General features: G+C 39.8%; 1 protein-coding gene across 1 annotated transcript; it reads right to left on the reverse strand.

The window, feature by feature from the left end:
- Nucleotides 1-312: 312 nt before the first annotated feature.
- On the reverse strand, nucleotides 313-4,518 carry LOC147620905 (putative LRR receptor-like serine/threonine-protein kinase At1g74360). The gene is made up of 2 exons (XM_086825176.1): nucleotides 869-4,518; nucleotides 313-778 (listed from the first exon to the last, which is right to left on the reverse strand). Exon 1 carries the CDS (start codon nucleotides 4,431-4,433, stop codon nucleotides 999-1,001), a length of 3,435 nt encoding a protein of 1,144 aa, XP_086681302.1. The 5' UTR covers nucleotides 4,434-4,518; the 3' UTR covers nucleotides 313-778; nucleotides 869-998.
- Nucleotides 4,519-26,322: the final 21,804 nt, after the last annotated feature.

Raw genomic sequence — 26,322 nt, forward strand, 5'->3', positions numbered from 1 at the left:
GAGGAGTAATGTTGAGACCATTGTGGTTAACAAATTGGTGGAAAGATAGAAATAATTTGTTGATCATTTTTTACGTTTGCCACATGTAGGGTTGACCTTTGACAAACTTTTTGGATTGATCATCTGCTAATCTTTCTTATTTTACCAAGAAAAGTGTTACAAAACTGGTCACATGACAATTGTCCCACCACTATGTGAGAAGAACAATCAAGCTCATCCACCATATTTATCCAATCCTACTTTGCCACCATACTAGTGTTCGAGAAAACATTTTGATTCAAAAGGCACTAAATCCTTTTCACCACTGCTTAAGAAGGAAATCACCATATTTCAGAAGGTATTTTCTATATACATGTTTAAAAAAACTAAAATTTGTGAAATTTGAAAGGGTTTTTTTTCCTTCTCACAAAAATTTGAGAAGGCTTTTCTCCAATTTGAGGCTAAAGTGAACCTCTCTTTTCCTAACCATGCACCGTACTAGAACATGCACCTTTATCCACTCCTCTTTTACCACCACACTTGAACATGCTATTTTGAACTGAGCCTTAGGCATATGCATCAACATTAGAACCTTGCAAGAGTTGCTGGGTTTTCGCAAATGTATCACTCCTCCCTTGGAAATCATGAGAAAGGACTTGCAACAACGATACTTACCCATGTTGATCTAGGTTGGGAGTTGCTTACTTAAAACGGTTATGCACCATTACTAGTGGCATTCTATGGGCAATATTGCCCATCCTTCAAAGGCGAGACAAAGAAAGAGAAATTTGAAAATTACCTGCAAATTTTACAATTGAAGGTTTCATTATTTCTAGAGGTTTGAGGTATAGATACATTGAAGCTATTTCAAAATGAGGGAAAAAATTACCTTAGAAATTTGATGGATGATGGTCCATGCAAGGTTGTCTATCCATCCCAGGCAAGTGGTCAGATGTGCAACAGGTGGCCGTGGTCCCCTGCCACGTGCAAGGGTGGCAGTGGTCTCACGTGTGAGGGTGTCATCGTTGGTGGCTCGTCTGCATTTCTTGCAAGACATTGGCCGCTTCTTTCATAGAAGGCCGTTGGTCAGGAGCATCATATGTGCATGCTAATGCGAGTCTCATGAACTCCACCACCTCCTCCTCCCCACCTGCAGCTGTCCTTCTCACGACCGGGTGCCAAGCATCCGAGCCGCGAGATTCCGTCACCAGCAGCCTCGCCCAATCGACGAGATTGCCGTCACACCCATCATTCTGGAAGTAACCCACCGGCTGCTTGCCAGTTAAGAGCTCGAGCATGACGACCCCGAAGCTGTAAACGTCGCCTTTGGTGGTAGCTCTCCAGGTTTGGCCGTACTCCGGCGGGACGTAACCCAAGGTTCCGGCAATGATAGTGCTAACGTGAGAGTAGCCAGGGTGAAGCTCACGTGCCAATCCAAAGTCCGTCACGTAAGCATTGAAATCTCCGTCCAAAAGCACGTTGCTGGCCTTCATGTCTCTGTGTATGATCAAGGCCGGCGAGCAGTCGTGGTGCAGATAGGCTAAAGCTTTGGCACAACCCCATGCAATCTTTACCCTAATCTGCCAAGTAAGGTTGATGTCCGCTAATTCTTGGTTATCCCCATGGAGCCAGTCATCCAGGCTCCCATTGCTCAGAAACTTGTAAACCAGAAGCTTTTCTGATCCCAGAATGCAGCATGCAATCAAAGGCACTAGATTCTCATGAGCTAAGGTTCCAACGGTTTCCATCTCTGCAATGAACTCTCTCTCCCCTTGAGACCCACTCTGTATGAGCTTCTTGATTGCCACCACTGACCCATCTCTTAGCTTGGCCTTGTACACCGTCCCAAATCCCCCACATCCAATCACATTATCAGCACTGAAGTTATCAGTTGCTAGCAGTATATCTGCATACGTGAACTTTGTCACCATAACATGAGATTTAGAGACGGGCCGGCCATCAACACCCTTAAACAAACACACTGTTAAGTTACACTCCCTAATATCATCATCATCATCCTCATCCTCATCATACTTGGTTACCCCCCCTTCCACCACCTTACTCGGCCACTTCCACACTACATAAAACCCCATTGCCCCACATAACAAAATTGCTGAACAGCTCAAAATTCCTATAATGATGAGAAATATTGACTTGAGCAGCTTCCTTTGCCTTCCCTCTGTAGCCTCCTGCCCCTCACTAGAATCACTGATGCAGAATGGGAGATGGCTAGAATTGACAGCATCCTCCCTCATGCCAGGCAGAAGCTCTAGACAAAGACGGCTATCATTCAAGTAGGATTCATTGCTGAAGGTGAGGAATTGGCCATACGAGGGTACAGTGCCATTGAGATAGGGGTTAAATGAAAGATTAAATGTGGTGAGCTGGGTGAGCATGCCTAGAGATGATGGGATGGACCCACTCAGATTGTTATTAGAGAGATCCAGCAAGGTAAAACACTGGTTATCTGCAAGAGATTCTGGTATAGAGCCACTAAGCATGTTGTGAGAGACATTAAGGCTAAGCAAGGGGAGGTTGCTAAGGCCACCAGGCAAGCTGCCTGTGAACATGTTGAAGCTAAGCAAGAGAAAGGTGGTTCTGTTTGCTTGCAAATTGTAAAGAATTGGACCTGTGAGCTTGTTGTCTGTGACTTGAATGTAGCCTTTACTTATGGGTCCTTCCATACAAGCAGGGCCCAAGGGTGACCTTGTCAGAAGCACTAGCCAAAATGACCTGCAAGTGTCCCTGTCTAAAATAGTATACACAAAGCTGTAAGGGGGGTAGTTTTCAGGTACCCATCTCCTCACCATAAAGCACTCACCAGCAGCCTTGGGTGGATTCAAATTCTTCGAATTGAGATTAAAAGTCTTGCTTGGATCTTGCCCCATTGAAGCCAATTCAGGTGGAAGCTGCCCAGATAATGAGTTGCTCTTTAAATTAAGCCATAGTAGACTAGTGCAGTTTCCCAATTGTGGTGGGATCTCACCTGTTAGATTATTGAAAGCCAGCATAAGCCATAGTAAATGTTGGAGTTGGCCCAAGGAAGATGGGATGTGGCCATTGAGGTGATTAGAAGAGAGGTCTAGGAATTGAAGGCCAGTTATGCTGCCTAATTCTGAGGGGATTTCACCATTAAAGTTGTTTTGGGCAAGCAGAAGGTATTGAAGAGATGATAGGTTTGCAAGTTGATGAGGGATAGATCCAGAAAGGCTATTGTTGCTAAGGTCAAGGAGCTTAATATTGCTCAAGGGGTTAAACAATGCCAGGGGTATGGGGCCTGAGAATGCATTAGAGTGAAGAACAACATAGTGCAAGGATAACATGTCACCAAGGAAATCAGGAAGGCTGCCTTGCAAGGAGTTTATGTCTAGATCAAGCAGGCTTAAGTTCTTACAACTTGTAAGTTGTGAGGGGATGGAGCCAATAAGACTGTTGGAACCAGCCATGAGGACCTTTAAGTTGGTCAAGTTTCCAAGCTCTGCAGGGAGGGAGCCCGTGAAGTCATTCTGTCCGAGATCCAACACCTCAAGAGAGCTCAGATTGCCCACTTGGGATGGAATGCTTCCTGTCATATTGTTGCTTGACAAGTCCAGGTACTGAAGAGAGAGACAGTTGAATAGGGAGAGGGGCAGGGCTCCAGTGAGATTATTCTCAGAGAGGTCTAAGTAGAGAAGAGTAGAGAAATTGGTAGAGCAAATAGAAGTGGGAATGGTGCCCACTAGCTGGTTGTTGTTCAATTCAAGGCGTTGAAGAGATGGCAAACTTGTTAGATTAATGGGTATTGCGCCTGTGAAATTGTTGTGGCTCAAGACAAGAGTCTGCAAGCTGCTGCAATCCTGCCATGAGTATGATTGGGATAGATCGCCATTGAAGGAATTGTGAGAAAGGTTGAGAAACAGGAGCTGGCCACAGTTACGAGGAAGAACTAAGGCAGTGAAAGAGCTTAAATCATTGCCACCCAAATTAAGGTATTGCAACTCAGTGAGGTTTTGGAGGCCCTGATGATCATCAGCAGTGGTGGACAAGTTGTTGGAAGAAAGATCAAGAGATGTGAGGTGTGTGCAGTTGGCTATATTGGCAGGGGAGATGGATCCTCTAAAGTAATTATTTGATAGATTAAGGTTGGAGAGGGCCACAAGGTTGGAGAAGCCAGAGGGCAAGGTACCATTGATGGAAAGGGAAGAGAGGTTAACGGCAGTAACGAGGGTTTGGTTATGCAACCAGGAGACGGTGTTGCAGGTGATCCTGCTCCATGCACATGGGCTTGAGCTGTTAGGTTCCCAGTCATTCAAGAGGGAGGAGATGGCGGGGGAGAGCTGCTGGAGGGAGCTTTTGATGTGGAGCAAGGTTTGCTGGTCTGAAGCAAGGGATCCGAAAGCTACGAATGAGGATGATAATGAAGAGATTAAGGAGAATGCAGAGAGGAGGAAGAGGAGGCGGGTGTGAGGGGCCATGTTATGAGGGGGGGGGGGGGGGGAGGCAATGAGGGTGGGTTGCAAACGGATGTTAAGAAGGCTGAGGCGCAGACAGACACACACACACACAGAGAGAGAGAGAGAGTGAGTGTATCACAAGCTACAACGAACTCTTAATTAAGCACACCATTTTGAAAATAAAAATAAATAGAAATTTTTGCTTTATTAATTTTTGTAGCGCATTTATTATCCTACCGTGAACAATGACCTGACATCACCATCTTGACCTTTCAACGGCCCATCTGTTCTCTCCGCCGCCACGTTTCCTCATCGTTGCCTTGGTCAGCCCGGTTACCATACCAATGACCATCCAGTCTAGTGTCAGAAATAAACTTTTTTTTCCCAACTAGTGGAAAAGAAAAAAAAGAAAAAAAAGAGGAATCCTCACCTGGTTTTTATTGAAAAAATTGTATAGATTACTAATAACGCCGGTTATCACTAAAATCTCGAAAAATTTGAACCTTTGAATTCAAGTCTGAGAAAAATTACAACTGGTTTTTATAAATATATATGGACCCCAAAACTTTTTCTTCATTAATTAATTAACTAGTGGGGTAACAAGAGAAAAATTACAACTTGTTTTTCTACATATGGACCCCAAACGTTTTTTTCTTGCCATCAATTAATTAATTAGTGGGGGTATAGACAACCTCAGGGAGTGAGATTGGGGAATATTAAAAAACAAAATCGCACAAAACCATGGACGCCGCTCAGAGGCTCCTTGAAAGACTCGTTTCAACATTCTAGAGAGTTTAGAGAGAGGCTTTAAAAAGCATGTGCATGCCATTTTCCACTCGGGCAAAGACCCCATAAGAGAGAGAGAGAGAGAGAGAGAGAGAGAGAGAGAGAGAGAGGGGTTGCATTAACATTTTTGTGATGTTGTGCCCAACGTTTTTTAGATGAACACTGTGATGATATCTACACTACAATGATCTTCCATAAATATATAGTAACCTGCCATGTGGCAAGCAAAGGAGAGCCCCACTTGGCAAGAGAAGGAGAGATATTTCACATAAAGGAGAAAGGAGAAATTTTTTAATTTTTATACGTATTTTTTACACATGCCTAAATGCATTGGGGCTCACAATTAGTTGTCACCATCAAGTCATTTGCTCATTGAATGAGTATATATATATATGTATATATATGTATATATACATATATATATGTGTGTGTGTGTGTGTGTGTGTGTGTGTGTGTGTGTGTGTATACATACATACAATCACACACACACACACACACACATATATATGTATGTATGTATACACACACAGACATATATGTACATACATACATACATACATACATACATACATACATACATATATATATATATATATATATATATATATATATATATATATATACATACATACATACATACATATATATATATACATACATACATACATACATACATACATACATACATATATATATATATATATATATATATATATATATATATATATATATATATACATACATACATATATATATACATACATACATACATACATACATACATACATACATATGCATGTATGTATGTATATACATATATGTCTCTGTGTGTATATATATAAACACCGGTTAACAATCGACTTGCCGAAGGCGGGTCTCGCCCACTCGTGTAGACATAGGAGAGAGAGAGAGAGAGAGAGAGAGAGAGAGAGAGAGAGAGAGAGAGAATATCTACTTTGAGTTGCTGATACACTATGCTTAAGGTTTTAACCTTTAACCTTAGTAGATTAAGATTTTAACCTTAGTAGATTAAGATTTTAACCTTAAGTAAAGCCATTGATTAATCAGTACCCACTTGCAGGCACTAATTAATTAATGTCACCGAATCTAAATTTGAGCCTTCAAAAATACACTAAAGGACCATTATTTTTCGTACTTAAGAAGAACCATAGAAAGGGAAACACATAAGGTTAAAATGTTAAAACACTGGCATTAATTCTACTAAACCCATCATTTTGGAGTAAGGTGACCCTTCCCATCAAAAATCATCCTCTTGAAAGCAACCCTCAATTGACCCTTCCTTCTAAGGGTTAAGCCTTGGAAGGCTTCAAAAGTTGATTCTCACTTATCATAACCTCAATTCACACTTCCAAGTTCGAAGAGTAAAGCCTTGGAAGGCTTCAAACGTTGATTCTTCCATATCATAGAAAGGGTTACAAACATGGATTCACCCTTCCTTCTAAGGGAGTAAAGCCTTTGACGCCTTCAAATTGAACACCCATTTCTTATAGGACATGTGGAAACGTAAAGTGCTCAAATTTTCAACAAGTAATGGGTTCAAACTTTACTTTAGCCTACCATGTAAGGAAAACAAACTCAAAATAGGTTTTGAGAGCGTGTGCATTAGGGAAATTATGAGCTCATTTTGGGGCCCTCTAAGGAGTTTCATGCTCTTTCTCTCTCTAAAAAATGGGGCCATGGTGAGCCCTATCAATCTTATGTCAAGACCTCTGAATGTGACATATTAAAAGCTTATGATGAGTAGATTTCAAATATACAACCTGTGATAACTTTCATGCTCAAGATACACCACAAACAAGATTTAAGATGCCAAAATGTAACGGTACATGCCACATCATCACTTTTGAAACCAGTTTTTAGGGACCTTCACTATCCTATGTTAGAACCCCATATTAGGGAAGTATGAGCTCATTTTGGGTCCCTCTAAGGAGTTTCATGCTCTTTCTCTCTCTAAAAAATGGGGCCACAGTGAAATTTGAGCACATCTTTCCCAAATTTTTAGAGTTTGTATGCTTCAAGATCTTTCTAATGGTGCATAACATGATGGGGTTCTAACATAGGATATTGAAGCTCCCCAAAAAGTGGTTTCAAAAGTGATGTGTGGCATGTAACATTACATTTTGGCATCTTCAATCTTGTTTGTGGTGTATCTTGAGCATTACTACTTGAAAGTTATCAGAGATTGTATATTTCAAATTTACTCATCATAAGCTTCTCGATGATATGTCACATGGAGAGGTTCTAACATAAGATTGATAGGGCTCACCATGGCCCCATTTTTTAGAGAGAGAAAGAGCATGAAACTCCTTAGAGGGCCCCAGAATGAGCTCATAATTTCCCTAATGTCATATTATATAACATTGGAAAGGGCCATGGTGAAATTTGAGCACATCATTCTTTCCCAATTTTTTTGGAGTTGGTAGATTTAGAATGTACTCTTCCATTTTTTAGAGAGAGAAAGAGCATGAAACTCCTTAGAGGCCCCCAAAATGAGCTCATAATTTTCCTAATGTGTCTATAGAGAGAGTTGTCTGCCTATCCATGAATAAGTATTTTTTAAAAGTAATAACTATGTAATCTTGCTCCCCCCTCATGGGTTGCACCTCTTTATGTATCTAGATAAAGATAGTAGTTTCAACTTCCTAGAGGCTTCTCACAAAATGTATTCTTTGTAAAGGCCAAAAAGACAACTCCAAGTATCTCAAAAACCACGTGTAAATTCTCACACACACATACACATTCTTTGTAAGAGATGTATATTTACCCAATTGTAATAATAGGTATATTAAATAATTCCTATCATAAGGTCTACATGGTCATGTCCTCCAAGCACCAAATTTCCCTTCCTTATGCTCTAACCCTTTTACATCCTCCTCCTCTCCCTTTTGTGAAGGCCTCGCATGGTCTTAACACACACACACACACACACACACACACACACACACACACAACACATGCACACACATACATTTAGGGGAGAGATAGACGATCTATTGAAATAGCAATTGATGTTGAGTAAAGGAGAGTGCTATCCAACCCTCAATCATTTATATAAGTTGCATAAGTAATGAACTATGGTTCAAAGGCTAAAAGGGAGTCATGAGGAAAAATTTTGACCTAAAAAGGAAGAAGGTGGGAAAGAGCCTTTTGTGAGGGCAAAAGGACGAAAGGACCAGATGTACGAGAGATCATAGCAAAACAGCACAGCATGAAAAATTTGAGTGAGTCTATATATAACGGTGAGTGAACATATGTACAAGAGCCCTCTGATGTGAGGTGACTCTGAGTAGAAAAACCAGTGTAGAAGCAAAGATGATGTTGGAGCTGAAGCACGGTCGGGGAGACGAAGGCTCGCGTCGATGTGAGGCAAAGCACTCCAAGAGGTAGTCGGTGTCGAAGGCTCATGTTAGTGGATGTAGAGGCACTCTGATATGGTAGTGGTAGCAGAAGATGAGATGATGAAGACTCTGGTGACAAGGGTGTTGCGGTACCTGAGGTGGTAGATGAAGAGCAGAGTGTACCTGAGGGGTGCAAGCTCTGGTGATACAAGGGTGTTGCGTACTTAAGGGGTGCAAGCTCTGGTGACAAGGGTGTTGCGTACCTGAGGGGTGCAAGCTCTGGTGACAAGGGTGCTGCATACCTGAGGGGTGCAAGCTCTGGTGACAAGGGTGCTGCATACCTGAGGGGTGGTGAGGAACAGGGAGGGCTGTCATCCCGCATGGTGCAAGCTTTGGTGACACAGGTGCTGCATACCTGAAGTGGTAAGGAGCAAGGAGGGATGCCATCCTAAGTGGTGCAAGCTCTGGTGTGCCACATGGGTGCTGCGTACCTGAAGTGGTAAGGAGCAGAGAGGACTGTTGTCCCGAGTGGTGCAAGATCTGGTAATATGGGTCCTACGTACCTGAGGTGGTGTCAATGGTGAAGATAAGTAAAGACTGGGCTGCTGTCTCGAATGTATGATGTAAGAGAGAGTGGGCTTCTATCCCGAGTGGTGAGAGCTGAGGAAAAACGCTGAAGGGCTCTATGTATAGCAGAGAGGGCTATCTTATGAGCTGTGATAAAACGCTGATATGTTGATGTAAGCGCTAATGTAAACGTTAATGATGTGTTGATGTAAGCACTGATGTAAACGCTGATGTAAACGTTAATGGTGGTGAAGATAAGTAAAGAGTGGGCTGCTGTCTCGAATGTATGATGTAACAGAGAGTATCCCGAGTGGTGAGAGCTGAGGAAAAACGCTGAAGGGATCTATGTATAGCAGAGAGGGCTATCTTATGAGCTGTGATAAAACGCTGATATTTTGATGTAAGCGTTGATGTAAATGTTAATGATGTGCTGATGTAAGCATTGATGTAAAACGCTGATGATGTGCTGATGTAAGCACTAATGTACGCTGATGTAAAATGAAGTAAAACGCTAATGTAAGACGATGTAAAAATGTTGACGAATGGTGATGTAAGTGCTGATGTAAAACGCTAATATGTAAGTAGAGAGGGTTGTTGTCCCATTGTGTGGCCTGTAGTAGCAGAGAGTGGGCTGTTATCTTGTGATGTGGCTAGAAGAGAAAACGTTGATGTGTTGTCCTGTCTGGCGAGGGTGATGAAGCTAAGTGATGTAGAGCTTGTGGCACAAAGGCAAGCATCAGATGGTGTGGTACCAGATATGATCAATGATGTGGTGCACTAGGTGAAGTGAGGAGGAAAGGCTATATATACCAAGGGGAGTGGTGATCAGTCAGCCTAAAGACCGTAAGCCAGCAGCCAAGACAAAAATCCCCAAATAAGACCAAAAATACCCAAAAAAATCCCCCTTTTTAGGGTTGGGAAAAATATGATTTTCACACACATTTTTCGTTGAAAAGTGATGACTTATGGCTCTTTTTAGAGGGCCCTTTTTTAGTCCAAAATTTTTCTAATGCCAAATATGATGCCCAACCCATGTGGAGGCCAAAACCAAGCACATAGAAGAAGGTGGGAAACAGGTTAAGTGGGTGCTCACTTCAAGGGAGATATTGCTCAAATCTAGGAAAGATTAAGATTAGCTTAATCAAGATTATGATCAATGGCTAATGGAGATATAGTCAAGCCTATAAAAAGGCCCTCTATCTAATGAATTATCATATGAGTTTTTTGCTAAACCTCTCTTGCATTGTCATTATGATCTATTTCTGTTAACTTTGTCATTATTCCTAATCCCTTTCTTACATTTCTACTATGTCAAGATATTGATTCTAATCCATTTCTTCACCCTAATCCTTTCTAGACATGAATCACAAGTTAATATCAGAGCCATCCATCATCCCTTGCGTATCTATGCACCCTAGGATAACCTAGGGTGCATAGATAGAGCATCCCTTGAGTATCTTTGCACCCATAGGATAACCTAGTGAGAAAAATCATTATGTTTACCAATTAGCTATTAACCTTTTTTTTCCTTATTTTTCCAAGCTCAAAAATCATCAAGAATCAATAGTTCTTGGCTCATCTACTACGAGAAGGAATTATTTGGAGCCTCTGCCTCAACTCAAGAAGTTACAAAACATCAAAGGGGGAAAAGTGTGAGCAAATCAAAGCATTAAAAAGGCTCTAGCAACAATAGAAGATGCTGGAAAATCCAGTAGGAAGGGGGTAGAATGCTCAAATTTCTCATTGTCTTCACCAATTTTTGACTCATTGGTTCATCATATATGGTCTAGAGAGGTAACATTAGTTTCTTAAGCACAAACAACAAACATTAGAGCTTTAATACTCAAATCATTCTTTGCAGCTATGTTAGTAAAAAAATTACCTCTGTTAACAGGGTATTACGTACTAATTATAGTCAATTTTCTAAGCCATTAAGGATTCTACTTTACCATTGAGGTGTTGATAAACACTTATGCATCATTAAAATGACTTTTCCCCTTTGTTTAGTACTCCAATTTAATCTCTCATCAACAAAGGGCATTTTTTGGTTTTACAGTTTTTGAAATTCGGAAGTGATAATCATATGAAATGCATCTCTCTATCTTTGTAAGGGACTAAACATTGGCATTTGGGTTGCTCCATTGCAAAGGCCTACCCATATCCATAAGGAAATGATGAAAAATCCACACATAGTTAATAAATATAATGGTGATGGTTTCCATACATGGCAAGTAAAACCTAAGTCTGTTCTCTCATGAACGATGGCCTTTAGTGGAAAGGAGAAGTGTCTCAGACTATAAGAAGAGAAAATGTTTTACCTTGGAAGAGATCCATTGCATTTGGGTCTCTCAATTGCAAAGACCTTCCCACATCCCCATAAGGAAATCATGAGAACTCCACACATAGTCGATAAATATAATGGTGACTGTTTCCATACATGGCAAGTAAAATTTAAGTTTGTTCTCATGAACGATGGGCTTTAGGGGAAGGGAGAAGTGCCCCAAACTATAAGGAGAAGAGAAAAGGTTTTTACTGATGACAGAGCTTTATCCATCATTGCATTAGTAGGGCTAGGAGATAGTTTCATCCATCATATTGCATTGGAAGAAAAGGAGCATGGGATGAACTAGAGAAGCTATTTGGTGCCAAACAAAAGAACTCTAAAGTTAGTCTAAAAAAATATTTTTTTTTTGGATTGGACATTAAAGAGAGTCCTATTTGAAATTTTCATATCACTTTTATCAAACGATTGTATTGATGATAACATAAAGTGCACATGAAAGAGGGTGTTTTGTTGCTTCTATTATCTAAGAATATAAGTATGTCTAACTTACAAGTATATATATGTGACAAAAGGATTTTAAACACTATTACTAGGACTCAAATGATTTGGAGATAGGTCTTTTGTACATACCTTAATGAAATACGACCTCTAGTTGATGCGATAGTTCTTATACATCATTTTTTATGTCACTTTGAGTTTATCTACTTGTTAAAAATATGATAGTACTTACATGGAATTCACTAATGTTTCCTATTGCAAATTTGAATGTAGTATGTGACTTCGAGGAAATGATGAAGTAAAAAAATACAAGCGGAGACACATTCAGATTGAGAGTGGGTCTACCTTAAGAAAGTATAATTGTTGGGGGTTTGACAAATTCAAGGATCTCCCTTAAAACACACATCTAGCATAGTTGAAATATTATGACTTGAGATAACATTTACTATCCATAAAACATATACTAGTCTATAGTGTGTTTCAATGTCCTATTAATCCATATATCTACATCAATAAAACATATACTAGTCTATAGTGTGTTTCAATGTCCTATTACTCCATATACCTACATCAATTGAAATATTATGACTTGAGATAACATTTACTATCCATAAAACATATACTAGTCTATAGTGTGTTTCAATGTCCTATATTAATCCATATATCTACATCAATTGAGTTATTTATCATTCAAATCCCAAGTGAACATAATGTTTTAATAGCTCTATTCTTAAAAAAAACCTTTAATAAATCAGTATGATGTTTTACATAACCTTGACTTATGTTTATGATTTAAAAGTAAGTGTTTATACAACAAAAGAATCAGAAGAATGAGAAACTTACACATCAAAATTATAAAAGTCATCATAAAAGATATAACTCATATCTGCTTGATAAATCTTTTAAAGTAAATATTTGAGCATAAACCAAGTGAATGAATTTATAACATCTTAAGATGTAATTTTTTTTAAAAAAGTTCCTTTAACAAATCAATATGAATTTTTACATAATATTGACTTATGTTTATGATTTAAAAGTAAGTTTTTACAACAAAAGAAGAAGAATGAACAACTTACACATTAAAAGCATAATGGCCATTGAATATGTTAGAAACCTATGTTTATTATTTAAAAGTAAGAATTTATAACAAAAGAAGAAGAATATGTTAGAAACTTATGCTTTTATGATTTAAAAGTAAGTGTTTACAACAAAAGAACAAGAATGAAAAACATACTCATCAAAAGCATAACAATCATCATAGAAAATATGTCGGCAATGCTCATATCTGCTTGATAACTCTCATAAAGCAAAATTTTGAGCACAAACCAAGTGATTGGATTAACATATGAAGATAAATTGTTGTCGATAAAGATCAACATGTCCTATTTATTTTTTTCCAAAGGCTTTAAACTTCAAACTCACAAGATGAGTTAAAGAATGTAAAGCAAATACATTTTGCTAATCATGTTCCTTTTAAAGGCAAATACTTTTTCATAACTATGTTCCTTTTAAAAATAAACACATTTTCATAACTCTATTCTTTTTTAAATTACTAAAATTCACATAAAGAACTAATATTTAAATAAAGATAAAAGTAGGAGGTGATTTTTATATTTAAAAATAATGAGAAATTCTTAAGCTTGAACAAGTCTTAAATGTCTTTTTTTCCCCATGTAAGCTTATGTATAAGTTATGCCTCTAGTTTTCAGCAGCCCATAGGAATCAAGAGAATCTAGCTTTCAAACAATGCACTTATTTCATGATGCCAAGTTCTTAGTCTTGTGAAGAAAAGGCCACTTATTGGAATTTTAGACTTTTGTAGAAAAACCATTTTTCTTTAAGTATATTTTACTAGTAGGGAAGTACTCTCGACACAATATATTAGTTGAAAAATATACCAAACTTCCCAAAAATGTTTTAAAAAGTACTCTCAGCACAATATATTAGTTGAAAAATATATCAAGTGCCCAAAAAGTTTTAAAACATAGCCTTCCCTATATCATTATTTAGGCACTTTGCAACAACAAAAAAGGATCTAAATTTTAATTTTTACTTTAAAAATAGCTTGAATAATTTTTTAGGCACATTACAGTTTTCCCTCTCAAACTTCCCCCCAACATACTCTAGGTTTGGAAAGCTCATTTTGAACCTCTTTCTTCCTCTTCTAAGCTTTCCATTGCTGCACAAATTCCATACCTCTCAAGCTCTCCCTCCTTGTCAAGCTCCCTCTCCCTCTTTCTTCCTTTTCTAAGCTCTCCATCTGCAGAAACTCCATCCCTCTCAAGCTCTCCCTCCTTCTCAAGCTCCCTCCCTCTCAATCTCCCTCTCTCTCTCTCTCAAGCTCCCTCCCTCTCCATTGCTACAGAAACTCTATCCCTCTTTAGTCTACTCTGGGTTCAGGAAGCCTATTTTTAAACTCTAACCCTCTTTTAAGCTTTCCATTGCTGCACTGAAAACCCTGAACTTTCTCTCCTCTCCACTCCTCTGTTGTAAAACAAGCTTTTCTTTGCCCTTCTTCTCTTTTCTTACCACCATGGCCTCTTTTCTTACCACCATGGCCTCTTCCAATAATGTGAGAAGACCTAGGGAGAAGGTGGAAGAGCTTGTGCTACATAACACAAGAGATGAGAATGGAGTTTGGGCTCCAACAAGATTCAAGGTTGGGGATTGGGTCTACATGCAGCCAAGCTCTAAGGGACCACATCAAGTGCGTCAACTGGGGAATATGCTACATCATTGGAAGGGGCGGCTACAAGGATTCAAGCATACTAAGAAGGAAGGACAGGTTGCCATAGTGCAACATGTGTATAGCCTTGGAGACCTGTACATTCAAGGCCAACGACCAAGGTTTCCTTCAAGTTGTTAGTGTAACATAAACACAGCTTTAACATGCTAATATTGGATTTTTTCTTTCAAATTTTCTTATGATTCTCCATTTTCTTATGTCTCTCTGCAAATATTTTTCCCTCTAATTATGTTGAGGAACAACCACTCCTCCAAAGCCTCACTAGAGTTTTCTATGCTATGCATGCATCCATTGGAGAGGCAATGTTTGTATATCAAAGCCCAAGTGATCTTGTACAGAACAATATCTTTTTCTTTTCTCACTCATATTTTGTAGATAAAAAACCAAGTTTATTTGGCAAGCTAGAAGAGATCGCCAACCCCCCTCTTAATAATCCCGAATGGCCCAAACCTGATGCTTGGACCATCTTATGCTTAAAGTTTAAGATGGTAAGTGATATCAAGACATCACTCAAGTTTTCAAAGGCATCTAGGTCAGTAGGGCTAAATTGGTTTTGTCCTTTACATGTTTTTGTGACATGTTCAATTCCATGCCAATGCACCAAACAAAAACAATGTATATTTGTAAGGAGGTACAAAGACCTCATTCAAGGATTACTAGGAGAGGGTTGGGAGGTTAATTAGGGGTCACATCAAGGTGATGTGTACAAGTGCAATGTAGTAGATTCTACAGTGTCTCAGGTTCTTGAAGGCACGCTCTATTTTGTACATGCGTCTGCACTACCAAAGATGGATGCAAAAGCACGGGACATGGATCCCACTTCAAGCCTCAGAAGAAGAAATTATGCCTATTGAGGTAGCTGTGATGATGTAAAATAGATGGATTGAGCGAGTGGCAGCAAGCAATTGGAGCCTAGCAAACTTGCGTCAACACTTTAGCATCATGGGCTTTGACGATGTGCAAGAGTCAAGTTTCAAGTTGATGAGAAGAAAGGTATATCTGATTCCACTACATGTCTAGAATTAACCCTTACACTTTCTGGTTATTGTGCCACTTTCTATGGGATGTGCAACGAATGATACGAAGGAGAAGCATGCCTTAAAGCATGGAACGTATGCCCTCCTCGAGAAACTTAAACGAGAGGGCATCAACACTTGAACACTACTCTACATTTTGCACCCATGCTAACTTTTGTATCACTTGTCATTTTTCATTTTTTACATTTAATTTATGAACTTGTTTTTATACAGACCAATGCTAAACCCTAAGTCCATTGATTAGGTTCGGCCTTGTAAGGCACTATGTACATGAGCAGAAGCTTTAAGTACTTTTTTGTCAGCTCCAATTATGTGAACATATATTTTAATCCTAAATAAAATACGTTATGTAAATTGTTTTAAGTAATAAAATGCATGTTTTGTAAAATCTGAGTACATTTCATGTGGGTACTCTTCACAGCTGGCATAGTGGTGCATTTAGGTGGTCTGAAATTGGATGCACCATTATGCCAAAAAATAAATATACATGTATCCATCAATATAGCAGTCAAAATATTTGTCAAAAAATGTTAAAACATCCATCGATATTTTGTTGAAACAGTCGTCGTTCATGATGTTTACTTTTGACATTTTTTACAATGTTGTTTTCGATGGTGATTTAGATGTTTTTTGATGCACATTTTGACAATACCGACAGAACTATTTATGTGCATTTTAATTCGATGATTTTGAGTTTTTTACATGTTCATTTTTTGTCAAAAAAAGTGTCAAAATTAGGTCCTCTTGTAATAGTGTGGTTGACCCATCAATTTAAAACTTAGTTTCTCAATTAATTAACAGACCCAACCATTCTTGCTTCACACTAATGGTCCCTTACAATCCAAGTCGTTAACCATAAATTGTTTTTTTCTGAAGGTTTACTATGCCTATTTCATCCTTTGATTACTCTCCAATTTTTACATTCAAGCCATGACCAATATTATATCTAGATTATTTAAGATTCAATTTGTTCATCTTGTGCATGAGGGAAATTGGCTCCAAGGGAGGACCCGGGTTGATTTGAACGAAAAGAAGATGATTTTGGCCCTAGTTCTGCGCATGGACATGTATGGGGATTTATTTTCATAATCATATGCTTTCAATATCCCTAAAACTTACAAGAGGTAAATTTTGATAAGTTATGTGACTCAATTTGGGTTCCAAATGACATTTTTTTAAACTTCACTCTATCGGGATTTTTCTTTTATCTCTCTTATATGAAGTCCAAATTGAGTTCTGTTTTCACATATAAGCTCTAGAGACTAAGAGAAGTTTTCTATTCATATAGAATTTTGAGGTGGAAATTTCTCTCTCTAGCTAGGCAGAAAAGATATTTTTTTCCTTTTTTGTACTCAAAATAGTTAGGCAACATATTCTAGTAGAATACATGACTTCAAATTGGATTCAGAGGATCAACTTAGTAATTCACATGGACTTTCTTGAGACTTTGATCTTGTAAAACCTCAAAGGTTTGTTATTGAACTTGTGACCTGCTTGCCTTTGCTCACCTCCTTTTATTGATGTTGGAAACATAGCCAAGTCTAGGAGGGAGTGAGTGGAAGAGAAGAGGAGGGTGAGCTCAATCCATATAAGGTGGATGAGTAGCCATGGATGGAAGAGAGAGAGAGAGAGAGAGAGAGAGAGAGAGAGAGAGAGAGAGAGAACAACACAAGAGAGAGCTTTCACAATAACACAATTATTGTATTAAGTGATAATATTCACACCATGTACAATGCTTTTATAAGCACAAGGGCCTTATCTTTTGACCCTTAATAAGAGGTGATTCACACCTAATGTGTTCACCAAAAGAACAATAACCCTTTCACCCTACTACGGAGACTCTTACTGTTCCAACCCCCCCTCCTCAAAGCTAAGGTGGTGAGACCCACAAAAGGAGTACTAAACCTTCAACTCCATGGCATCACTACAGAGAGGTAACCTAGTCATGTGCACCTCCCTTGCCATGCTATTCCCTCAATAAACGTATGTGAATGAACCTGATATTATTGCATAGTCACCCCTCCTAACTCTTAACGTATGTGAATGAACCTGATATTATTGCATAGTCACCCCTCCTAACTCTTAACTAGGATAAGAATACATCTTTTCCTTTTATAGAATCAAGGAATTACAAAAAAAACTCCAAAAGATATCCAAAATTTTAAAATTTTGGGGGACAACCGAGTAGAAAACACGACTCAACATAGAATAGAGAATAGATTAAAAGTTGGCAATCAATCCTCCCTTGAACATATGTTGGTGGAGATCAATTTTTAACATTGTTTCTAAGCAATGGATGCTTGGGTTATCCTTTTAGGGTCATGGGCCAAGGTAGAGGACATGGAGTTAGACGTGTTCACATTGAAGAAGTGAGTGTCAATGATTCCATGAGCACATATGCCTTGAGACAAGCATCAATGTTGAATCCAACAGAAGATCCCATGGCTTCATGAAAGAAGCATAGGAGGTAGACATTGTGGTGGTCAGCATCACAAGTTGAAGCACATGTTTATGCTATATGTGCCTCCTCCGTTAAAGGAAGCAAACCATTGAAAAAGCTTATGATTCACTAAACTTCTTATTAGAGAACCATCGGAAAGTCGCCGCTCATGTTGTTATAGATAATGTTGATGAAGTATACCTCCATTCTTTAGAACTCTTGTAGAAGACCTTTGATGAATGGACTAATTAAGTTGCAGGTTCACGTCATCTTGTCAAGTATAGGAGTGTATCCTCTTGATGAAGAAAACGCTACAATATCTATTTTTTCATGAAAAATGCTGATTGTATGGGCTATTATTGCATGGTAATCTTCATGAGATAAAATGTTGATTATGGAGTGGTCACAACATATGATGAAAACGCACCATATGATGAGTTGATAATAATCAAGCTTGAAACATAGCTATAAGGGCAACTATCTTTTCTTGGACGCATTAGTCCAACAGTGCATCCATCTCATAAGCTCGTTATGTGATTAGTAGAAGCTGATTATTTCACCAAGTGGGCAGAGGCAAGAGCCTCTAAAAAAGCTGATGCTCAAACTACGGCTAAGTTCTTGTATATGAACAAATCATTTCCAGATTTGACTGCCCACTAGAATTAGTCAGTAACCAAGGTTTGCATTTCATCAATGAGGTGATTGAATATTTACTCACCGGATTCCTTATAATTCATCGAAAATCATCACCTTATTATCCATAGGCAAATGGCCAAGCTAAGAGCACTAACAAGATTTTACGTGCTATCTTGACCAAGATCTTAGAAGCTAGTTGAACAAGATTTTACGTGCTATCTTGACCAAGATCTTAGAAGCTAGTTGAACAGATTAGGAACACAAGCTAACTGCATCACTATGGGCCTATCATACATTGTATAAGGTAGCAACATGATACACTCCCTTTCGTCTAACTTATGGTATTGATGCGGTAATGCCTATGGAGTTCTAGTTTTGAGCCTGTGTATTGCGGTACAAGAAAGTCTTATAGAGAATGCATTAGCCACACGAGGCTGATTGATTTAGAAAAACTTGATGAAACCAGGCTTATTGCATCGCATGGGCTTATGGTTGAGAAATTACAGAGAAAACATTGGTTTGACCATAACCTAAAACACAAAGAATTGGAAACGGGGGACCTTGTCCTCATGTATGGTGTTGGAAGCACTAAGAAAAAGAAATTAAATTACAGAGGGTTCAAACCTTTTAGAGCGTCCAAAATCACCCCTCAAGGGTAAATCCGAATTGAAATCATTGATGGGGTAGAAATGGAGGGATATATCAACGAAAGTAAGCTCAAAAAATATTATAGACCTCTGACCCATGAAATGCTTGAACAAGAGCATATTTTGAAACAAAAGAAAGAGCTAGTAAAGGAAAAAATCAGACACGCTCAAGAGGAAGCCAAAGAAAAATAGAGATTCCAAGGGAGAATGCTACATGTAAACACGGCTTCACTCACCTTGCTTGAAGAGGATGACCTGGATATTTAGCCGGCACTCCTCAATGTAAATGTCTCTACTACAAAGGTAGTCACACAAAAAGCATTGCATTGATTGATACGGGATCAAGCCATAACTTGATTTCCTATGAAACATGGGTAGCTCTAAACAAACCCCACCTAGAGGCAACTAGTGCACATGTTCCAAGTGTGCATTTATCATTTATGCAAACAATGGGATTGTTGAATGTTAGCATCTCCATCAGAAATAATCCCTTGGTTGGAAAGGTATTTGTTATGCTTGCAGGAACCATGGTAGAAGAGATTATTCTTGGACAATCTTGGATTTGTGCTAGCAACTAGCAACTGTAACATCCAATGGGAAAAATGTATAGAACAACTCAATGATGGAAATGACACCATGAACATCCCATTATGGAGTTCATCAAATAAGGGAAAATAGGAAGTCACATACGACATGGAGCCACCAATGCCAATCAAAGTGGAAGAATCAATAGGACAGGCTTCCATCTCAAACTAGCATTGCCATTCAAGAGGACCATATAAAAGGCAGCGAATGTATCCCGTTCGTGGGTGTCCAAATCCCAGCTTCAAGCCCAAGGATACTATGAAAGTGACAAAACCTCGTGGGTATCAGGGAAAAGACACAAAGCCAAGGGGATCAAACCAGGGAGAGAAAGCAGCACTCCAAGCACGCTCGAACACAACTTGACATTCAAAAGAGGTGGGTAAGAAAAAACTTACTAGTAGCGCATAGCTACTATCAAGGAAATAATAAATTATGGGTACCCAAAAACCAACACAAGATCTAGAGCGGCATTTACCTCCAGCGAAACAAACGGGAGCCATGGACACAAGAAAAATCAAGGTCCAGGGGATCAAAACCAAAATTATGGGTATCAGGGAAAAGACACAAAGCTACATGCAAAAGCCAAGGGGATTAAACTATGGAGAGAAAGCAGCAATCCAAGCACACCCGAACACAACTTAATCAAAAGAGGTGGGTAAGAAAAAACTTACTAGTAGCGTGTAGCAACTATCAAGGAAATGCAAAAGTATGGGTACCAAAAACCAACATAAGATCCAGAGTGGCATTTACCTCCAATGAAACAAATAGGAGCCATGGAGACAAGAAAAATCAAGGCTCAGATAACCTTGGGAGATGTGTACCTCATTAGTCCATCCACCCCTTGCACCATCTAGGGCAACCAGTACCATAGTAAATAATTCACAATATATGAGCATCTCAATTGTTTCAAAGTATAGTTTTTAATTAGATCTTAATCTATGTTGTGTAAGTTTTATGTGACTCCCAGAGGTACATTGAAAGAGAGCATCATTCTTGGAAGGGGATGGATTGGCTATGGATTGCATCATCAACGCAAAGAAGTACATAATACTTAAGATCCCCCATTGGAATGGTTATTGTACCCCTACTAGATGAGGGCACCCTGAACCTATCAACATCCCATGCCTTATCCTCCCCTTTTATGAGCCACCACCTCACGTAACCTCTAACACTACACAACATTCTCGCTAAACTGTGTTAGGCCACCCCCTCAAATCATCATGGAGATCCTAAACCTCATGAGTGAATATGAATACCACCCCCAAACCTCAACCTTAGCAACTCTTCAGGGAGGTCACCAAGAAAGAATGGGTACCCTGGCTAGTGAGGGAAAGTACGAGGTCCAAGAAAGGACCTCGTACTTTCCCAAACCTCAACCTTACCAACTCTTCAGGGAGGTCACTAAGAAAGAATGGGTACCCTAGCTAGTGAGGGAAATTACAAGGTTCATACTACCACATCCATGCAAGAATTGGTAGCACCATTTGGCCCAAAGCCCAACCACGAGCGGAGATTTGCCAAACTGGAGCCCCATGCTAGAGAGTTTTACCCAAACTCCAAGTCTCGTTGGATCCTCACCATGTTAAGTTGCTAGAAGCCCAAGGCTTCTATATGAAGGAAATCCATCCTTTTGGGTCCCAAAAAACCTCGCTGTTAGGCATAACCCTGAAGTTGACACACAACTGCAACAAGAATCCACCCAGTACACCTACACCAACAACAAGGCAAGATTGCCTACTGGCAAGAAAGAAGACTGAATCTGACTGCTACTGCAAGTGACTACACGTTGCTGATCTCCCGTCTTCCCAATAAGTCAGTAATAATTGCAGGTAATTTCTTCACCTTCTTTTTACTACTTATTTTGTCTCCACCACACATAGTGGGTAGACAATGGAGGAGGGTAGATCTAGTAAATCTAGACTTGTTTATAGGTACATCGCTAAGATAGCCCAATTAACAAACCCATCACAACAACAAACTAAAAAGCAAATCCTACTACCATGAAACCTAATTCACCTTCCACTTATAGCTAGACCCTTGCAAGTTTTTGGTGTGCATTTAGTCCCCTTTACTCATATCCTTTAGCCATAAACACTTATGCACATGGGATGAACAATTCTTCCTACCTTGTGGTCCGTCTAACCACAAACCATTGGCTTTTGCTTGTTGCACCCAATGGTCTCACCTACACCCTATCAAGGCTCTTCATCACCGATCATGCGACATCCACACCCTATGCCAACACCTTGCATTTTTGTTGCCTTTAATCTAGTTGTCTTGCCTAGTCTCATATTCTTCATTGAGTCATATTCTTGCTTAGTCTAGCTCTCTTTTTGTCCAAGCCATGTGATTGGGTAAGATGGAGGATTCTCCGATGACATCTTCACAAAGTCCCAGCATACCATGTGTAGATGGAAGGCTGGTAGCCCTTGTAAGATTGCAGACAGTGGAAGGGTGATTCATGGATGTAAAGAGAGATGGATTGAGAAAAAACAAGACTCAATGACTAAGCAAGACAACTACATCAAAGGCAATAAGCACACAAGGTGTTGGCATGGGACATGGATGTTACGTGCAAGGATGGGATCCAATGTCAAAGTGCCTTGATAAGGTACGGGGGTGAGACCATTGGGTGGGATCCACAACAAAAGAAGGCAACGGTTCTTGGTTGGGTGCCGGATGGGACCACAAGGTAGGAAAGGACTATTTGGCCTACATGTGTAAGTGTTGGTGGCCAAAGGATGTGAGTGAAGGGGGTTGAATGTACACAAAAGACTTGTAAGGGTCTGGCTGTAAGTGGAAGATGAATTGGGTTTCATGGTAGCAGGATTTTGTTTTTGGGCTATCTCAGTGATGTACCTACAAACAAGCCTAGTTATACTAGCTCTACCCTCCATGGGGAGCACTACCCATATAAAGGGGAGCTAAAATAATCACTAAAAGGAGGATGAAGAAATTACGTACACTTACTAGTAGGTATTACGAACATAGCTTGCCGGAGTGTCAGTAGTAGCCAAAAAATGCAGTGTTCTTCTCACTCGTTTGACACAACGATGTTACCTTGTTGTCAATGTTGGTGTACGGGTTGGATTCTTGCAATAGTGTTGGCCTTGGGTCATGTGGATGGCGAGGTTTTTGGGACCTAGAAGGATGGGTTCCCTTTGTATAAGATTTGGGCTTTTAGCATCTTGTGACGAGAATCCAACATGACTCAGGGTTTGGATAAAACTCTCTAGCATGGGCCTCCTATTTGGTAAATCTTTACTCAGAGTTGGGCTTTAGGCTAAATGGTGGCTCTACTGCTACTAGGTCCTTGCATGGGTCTCGTACTTTCCCTCACTAGCCAGGGTACTCTTGGGTACCCATTCTTTCATGGTGGTGACTTTCGTGAAGAGTTGGTGAGGTTGAGTTTTGGGGGGTGGCCTTTATCTTTGATGGGGTCAGGTTTAAGATCTCCATAATGGTTTGAGCAGGTGGCCTCACGTAGTAAGGCAAGAGTGTTGTGTAGTGTTAGAGGTTATCTAAGGTGTTGGCTCATATGTGGAGGATGAGGCTTGGGATGTTGATAGGTTTGGGGTTCACTTATCCATTGCTAGGGGCATAGTAACCATTTTGAAGGGAAGCTCAATCATTGTGGTACTTTTTTGCGAGTTTATGATACAATTTGCAGCCATGATCCATCCCTTCTAGGATGATTCTCTCTTTCATGTACCTATAGGAGTCACATAAAAATTGAATGATGTAGGTTAACACTATGCCCATATCTAGAATGGAGCTCGGTGTGGCCTCTGTGGCTCTAGGGATTTAATGTTGTCAAGATCTAGGGATAAAGGTAGGGTGGGTTGAATGGGTGGTATGGTCCAAGAATAGGTCATAGAAGATTCATGCTAATTGTACAAAGGTCTAAGCGATGGGTCATATCATGTGCTAGGCTTGTGCTTGCCATGTTCCCCCATTCAAAAATATGCCAGGAACAACTATAGGCTCGATGCACGCCGGTGAAAGAATAGTACCCATGTGTCTATTATATGCAGAGCTTGTGCAGATATTGCAGGTGACATGGATGGATGTTGGGCAAAAGGTGGGCCTCTGTAGAAGCCTATTTCAGTGTGAAAACTCCTATACTTTGCTTTCTTTTCAACACTTATTTGTCTACTTTCTTTGACTCTTACACATGATTTGAGATAGAAAATTGGTGATCAATGTGTGACGAGGCTGGCCGATAAGGCATGTGGGAATAAGGTTAGTCTTTCCATGAGAATGAAAGAATGTAGGACACTCGTATGAGCACAACATTGATAGACCATGAACAATGGGTGTCCAAATGGATCTAGGAAATTTTTGAGCCTCTTTTTAAAGTGTTGGTGGCTTTTCGGCTTGCTTGCTTGAAGCATGGTGGTATTAGTGAAAAAAAGGGAAGCATTACAACACTTCTACCAGCTTAGGGGGTGAAATTTTGGAACGTTGGACATTGCCAACCTTGAGCATGCAATGATGCTTTGATCTTTTGGACATCTCTACCTGGCTTGATTAACACGGATGTAGTCAAGTTTTGTGCATTAGAGGGAGATGGAGAGTGTGGTTGATTAAGTCATTACTTTATGTGAAGATAGCCGCTTGGGTGCATGGATCCAATGGCTCCATAGACCACAATTGCAATGCTCATGTGATTGGATAAGATGGAGAATTCTCTGATGACATCTTCACAAAGTAAGATAGTCGCTTGGGTGCATGGATCCAATGGCTCCATAGACCACAATTGCAATGCTCATGTGATTGGGTAAGATGGAGAATTCTCCAAATGGCATCTTCACAAAGTCCTAGCATACCGTATGCAATTGGAAGGCTAGTAGCCCTTGTGAGTGCGCATGTAAAAAACTTGACTACATTCATGGTAATCAAGCCATGTAGAGATACCTAAAAGATCAAAGCATCACCATGTACTCAAGGTTGGCAATGTCGAGCATTCCAAAATTTCACCCCTAAGCCACGGAAGTGTTGTAATGCTTTCCTTTTTTTTCACCGTCATCACCATGCTTCAACAAGCAAGTGGGCCAAAGAGCCATCAACACTTTAAAAAGAGGCTTAAAAAAGCACCCAGATCCATTCAACCACCAATTATTCACAGTTTACTAATGTTCCTATGCCAGCTTAGATATCCTTCCTCAACCTAACCTCATTCCCACTTGCCTTATTAGCCAGTCTTGTTACACATTCACCACCAATTTCATATCTCAAACCATGTGTAAGAGTCAAATAAGGAAAATAAATAAGTGTCAAAGAAAGTAGAGTGTTGGGAGTTTTCATTGAAATAGGCTTCTACAAGGGTCCACCTTTTTTCCAAAGCCCATGCATGCCATTTGCAATATCTACATAAGCTCTGCATATAATAGACACATAGGCACTATTCTTTCACCGACCCTACGTTGATCCTCATTATACTGAAATAGGCTTCTTCATGGGCCCAACTTTTTCCCAAAGTCCATGCATGATAACTACAATATCTACACAAGCTCTGCATATAATAAACACAAGAAACTATTATTTCATTGGGCCTCATTACTTACAACCATTCCAAGTATATTTCTGGATGGGGGACCATCGCGCGGGCACAAGCATGGCCCATGGTTTGACCCATTGTCTGGACATTCCTACAATTAGCAAATCCTTTGTGGCCTTGCCTTTAAGCACACCACCCATTCAACCCACCCTACCTTTATCCCCAGTGCTTGACAACACTAAATACCTGGAGCCACAGAGGCCACCGAGCTCCATTCCAGTTATACACAACCTTGCATAAACTCCATTTCCATGCCTCAAACAAAGTACTAATCTTGACTTCCCTAGAAAACGGATGTCAAGTAAATGTTAATGAAAGCGGCAAAGAGTGTCAAATACAATAGTTGAGTTAGAGAATCTTCTTGTTGGCAAAGTGTATGCACATGGGCAAACCTTTCGCCCATTGTCCATGCACCTGCAGATTTCACTACAAGCATCAGATTTTTTTCCACTTCTCGCATCTCAGGCATGCACATACACATGCACATGCAAGTAATCTCATCGTAATGCCAACCCTCTAGGTACATCTCTAGATAGGGGGACCATGGAGAGCACAAGCTTGGCCCATGGTATGATCCATTAAGCCTGGAGAACACCCAACCTTGTAGGTACCTCTAAGAAGCTTTGATGCTATACCCTCTTCTTTGACTCTAATTCAACACTAGTAAAACCTCACCTTGGCCAATATATTTGTCATGTAAAAGCCCAATCTCTAGGCATCACGCTACAAGATCAAGGCATAATACATTGTTATGCCAAGACGGTG

This window comes from Cibotium barometz, chromosome 31, assembly GCF_041138505.1.
Source record: "Cibotium barometz isolate CiBa-2024 chromosome 31, ASM4113850v1, whole genome shotgun sequence".
In the NCBI taxonomy this organism is placed as follows: Eukaryota; Viridiplantae; Streptophyta; class Polypodiopsida; order Cyatheales; family Cibotiaceae; genus Cibotium; species Cibotium barometz.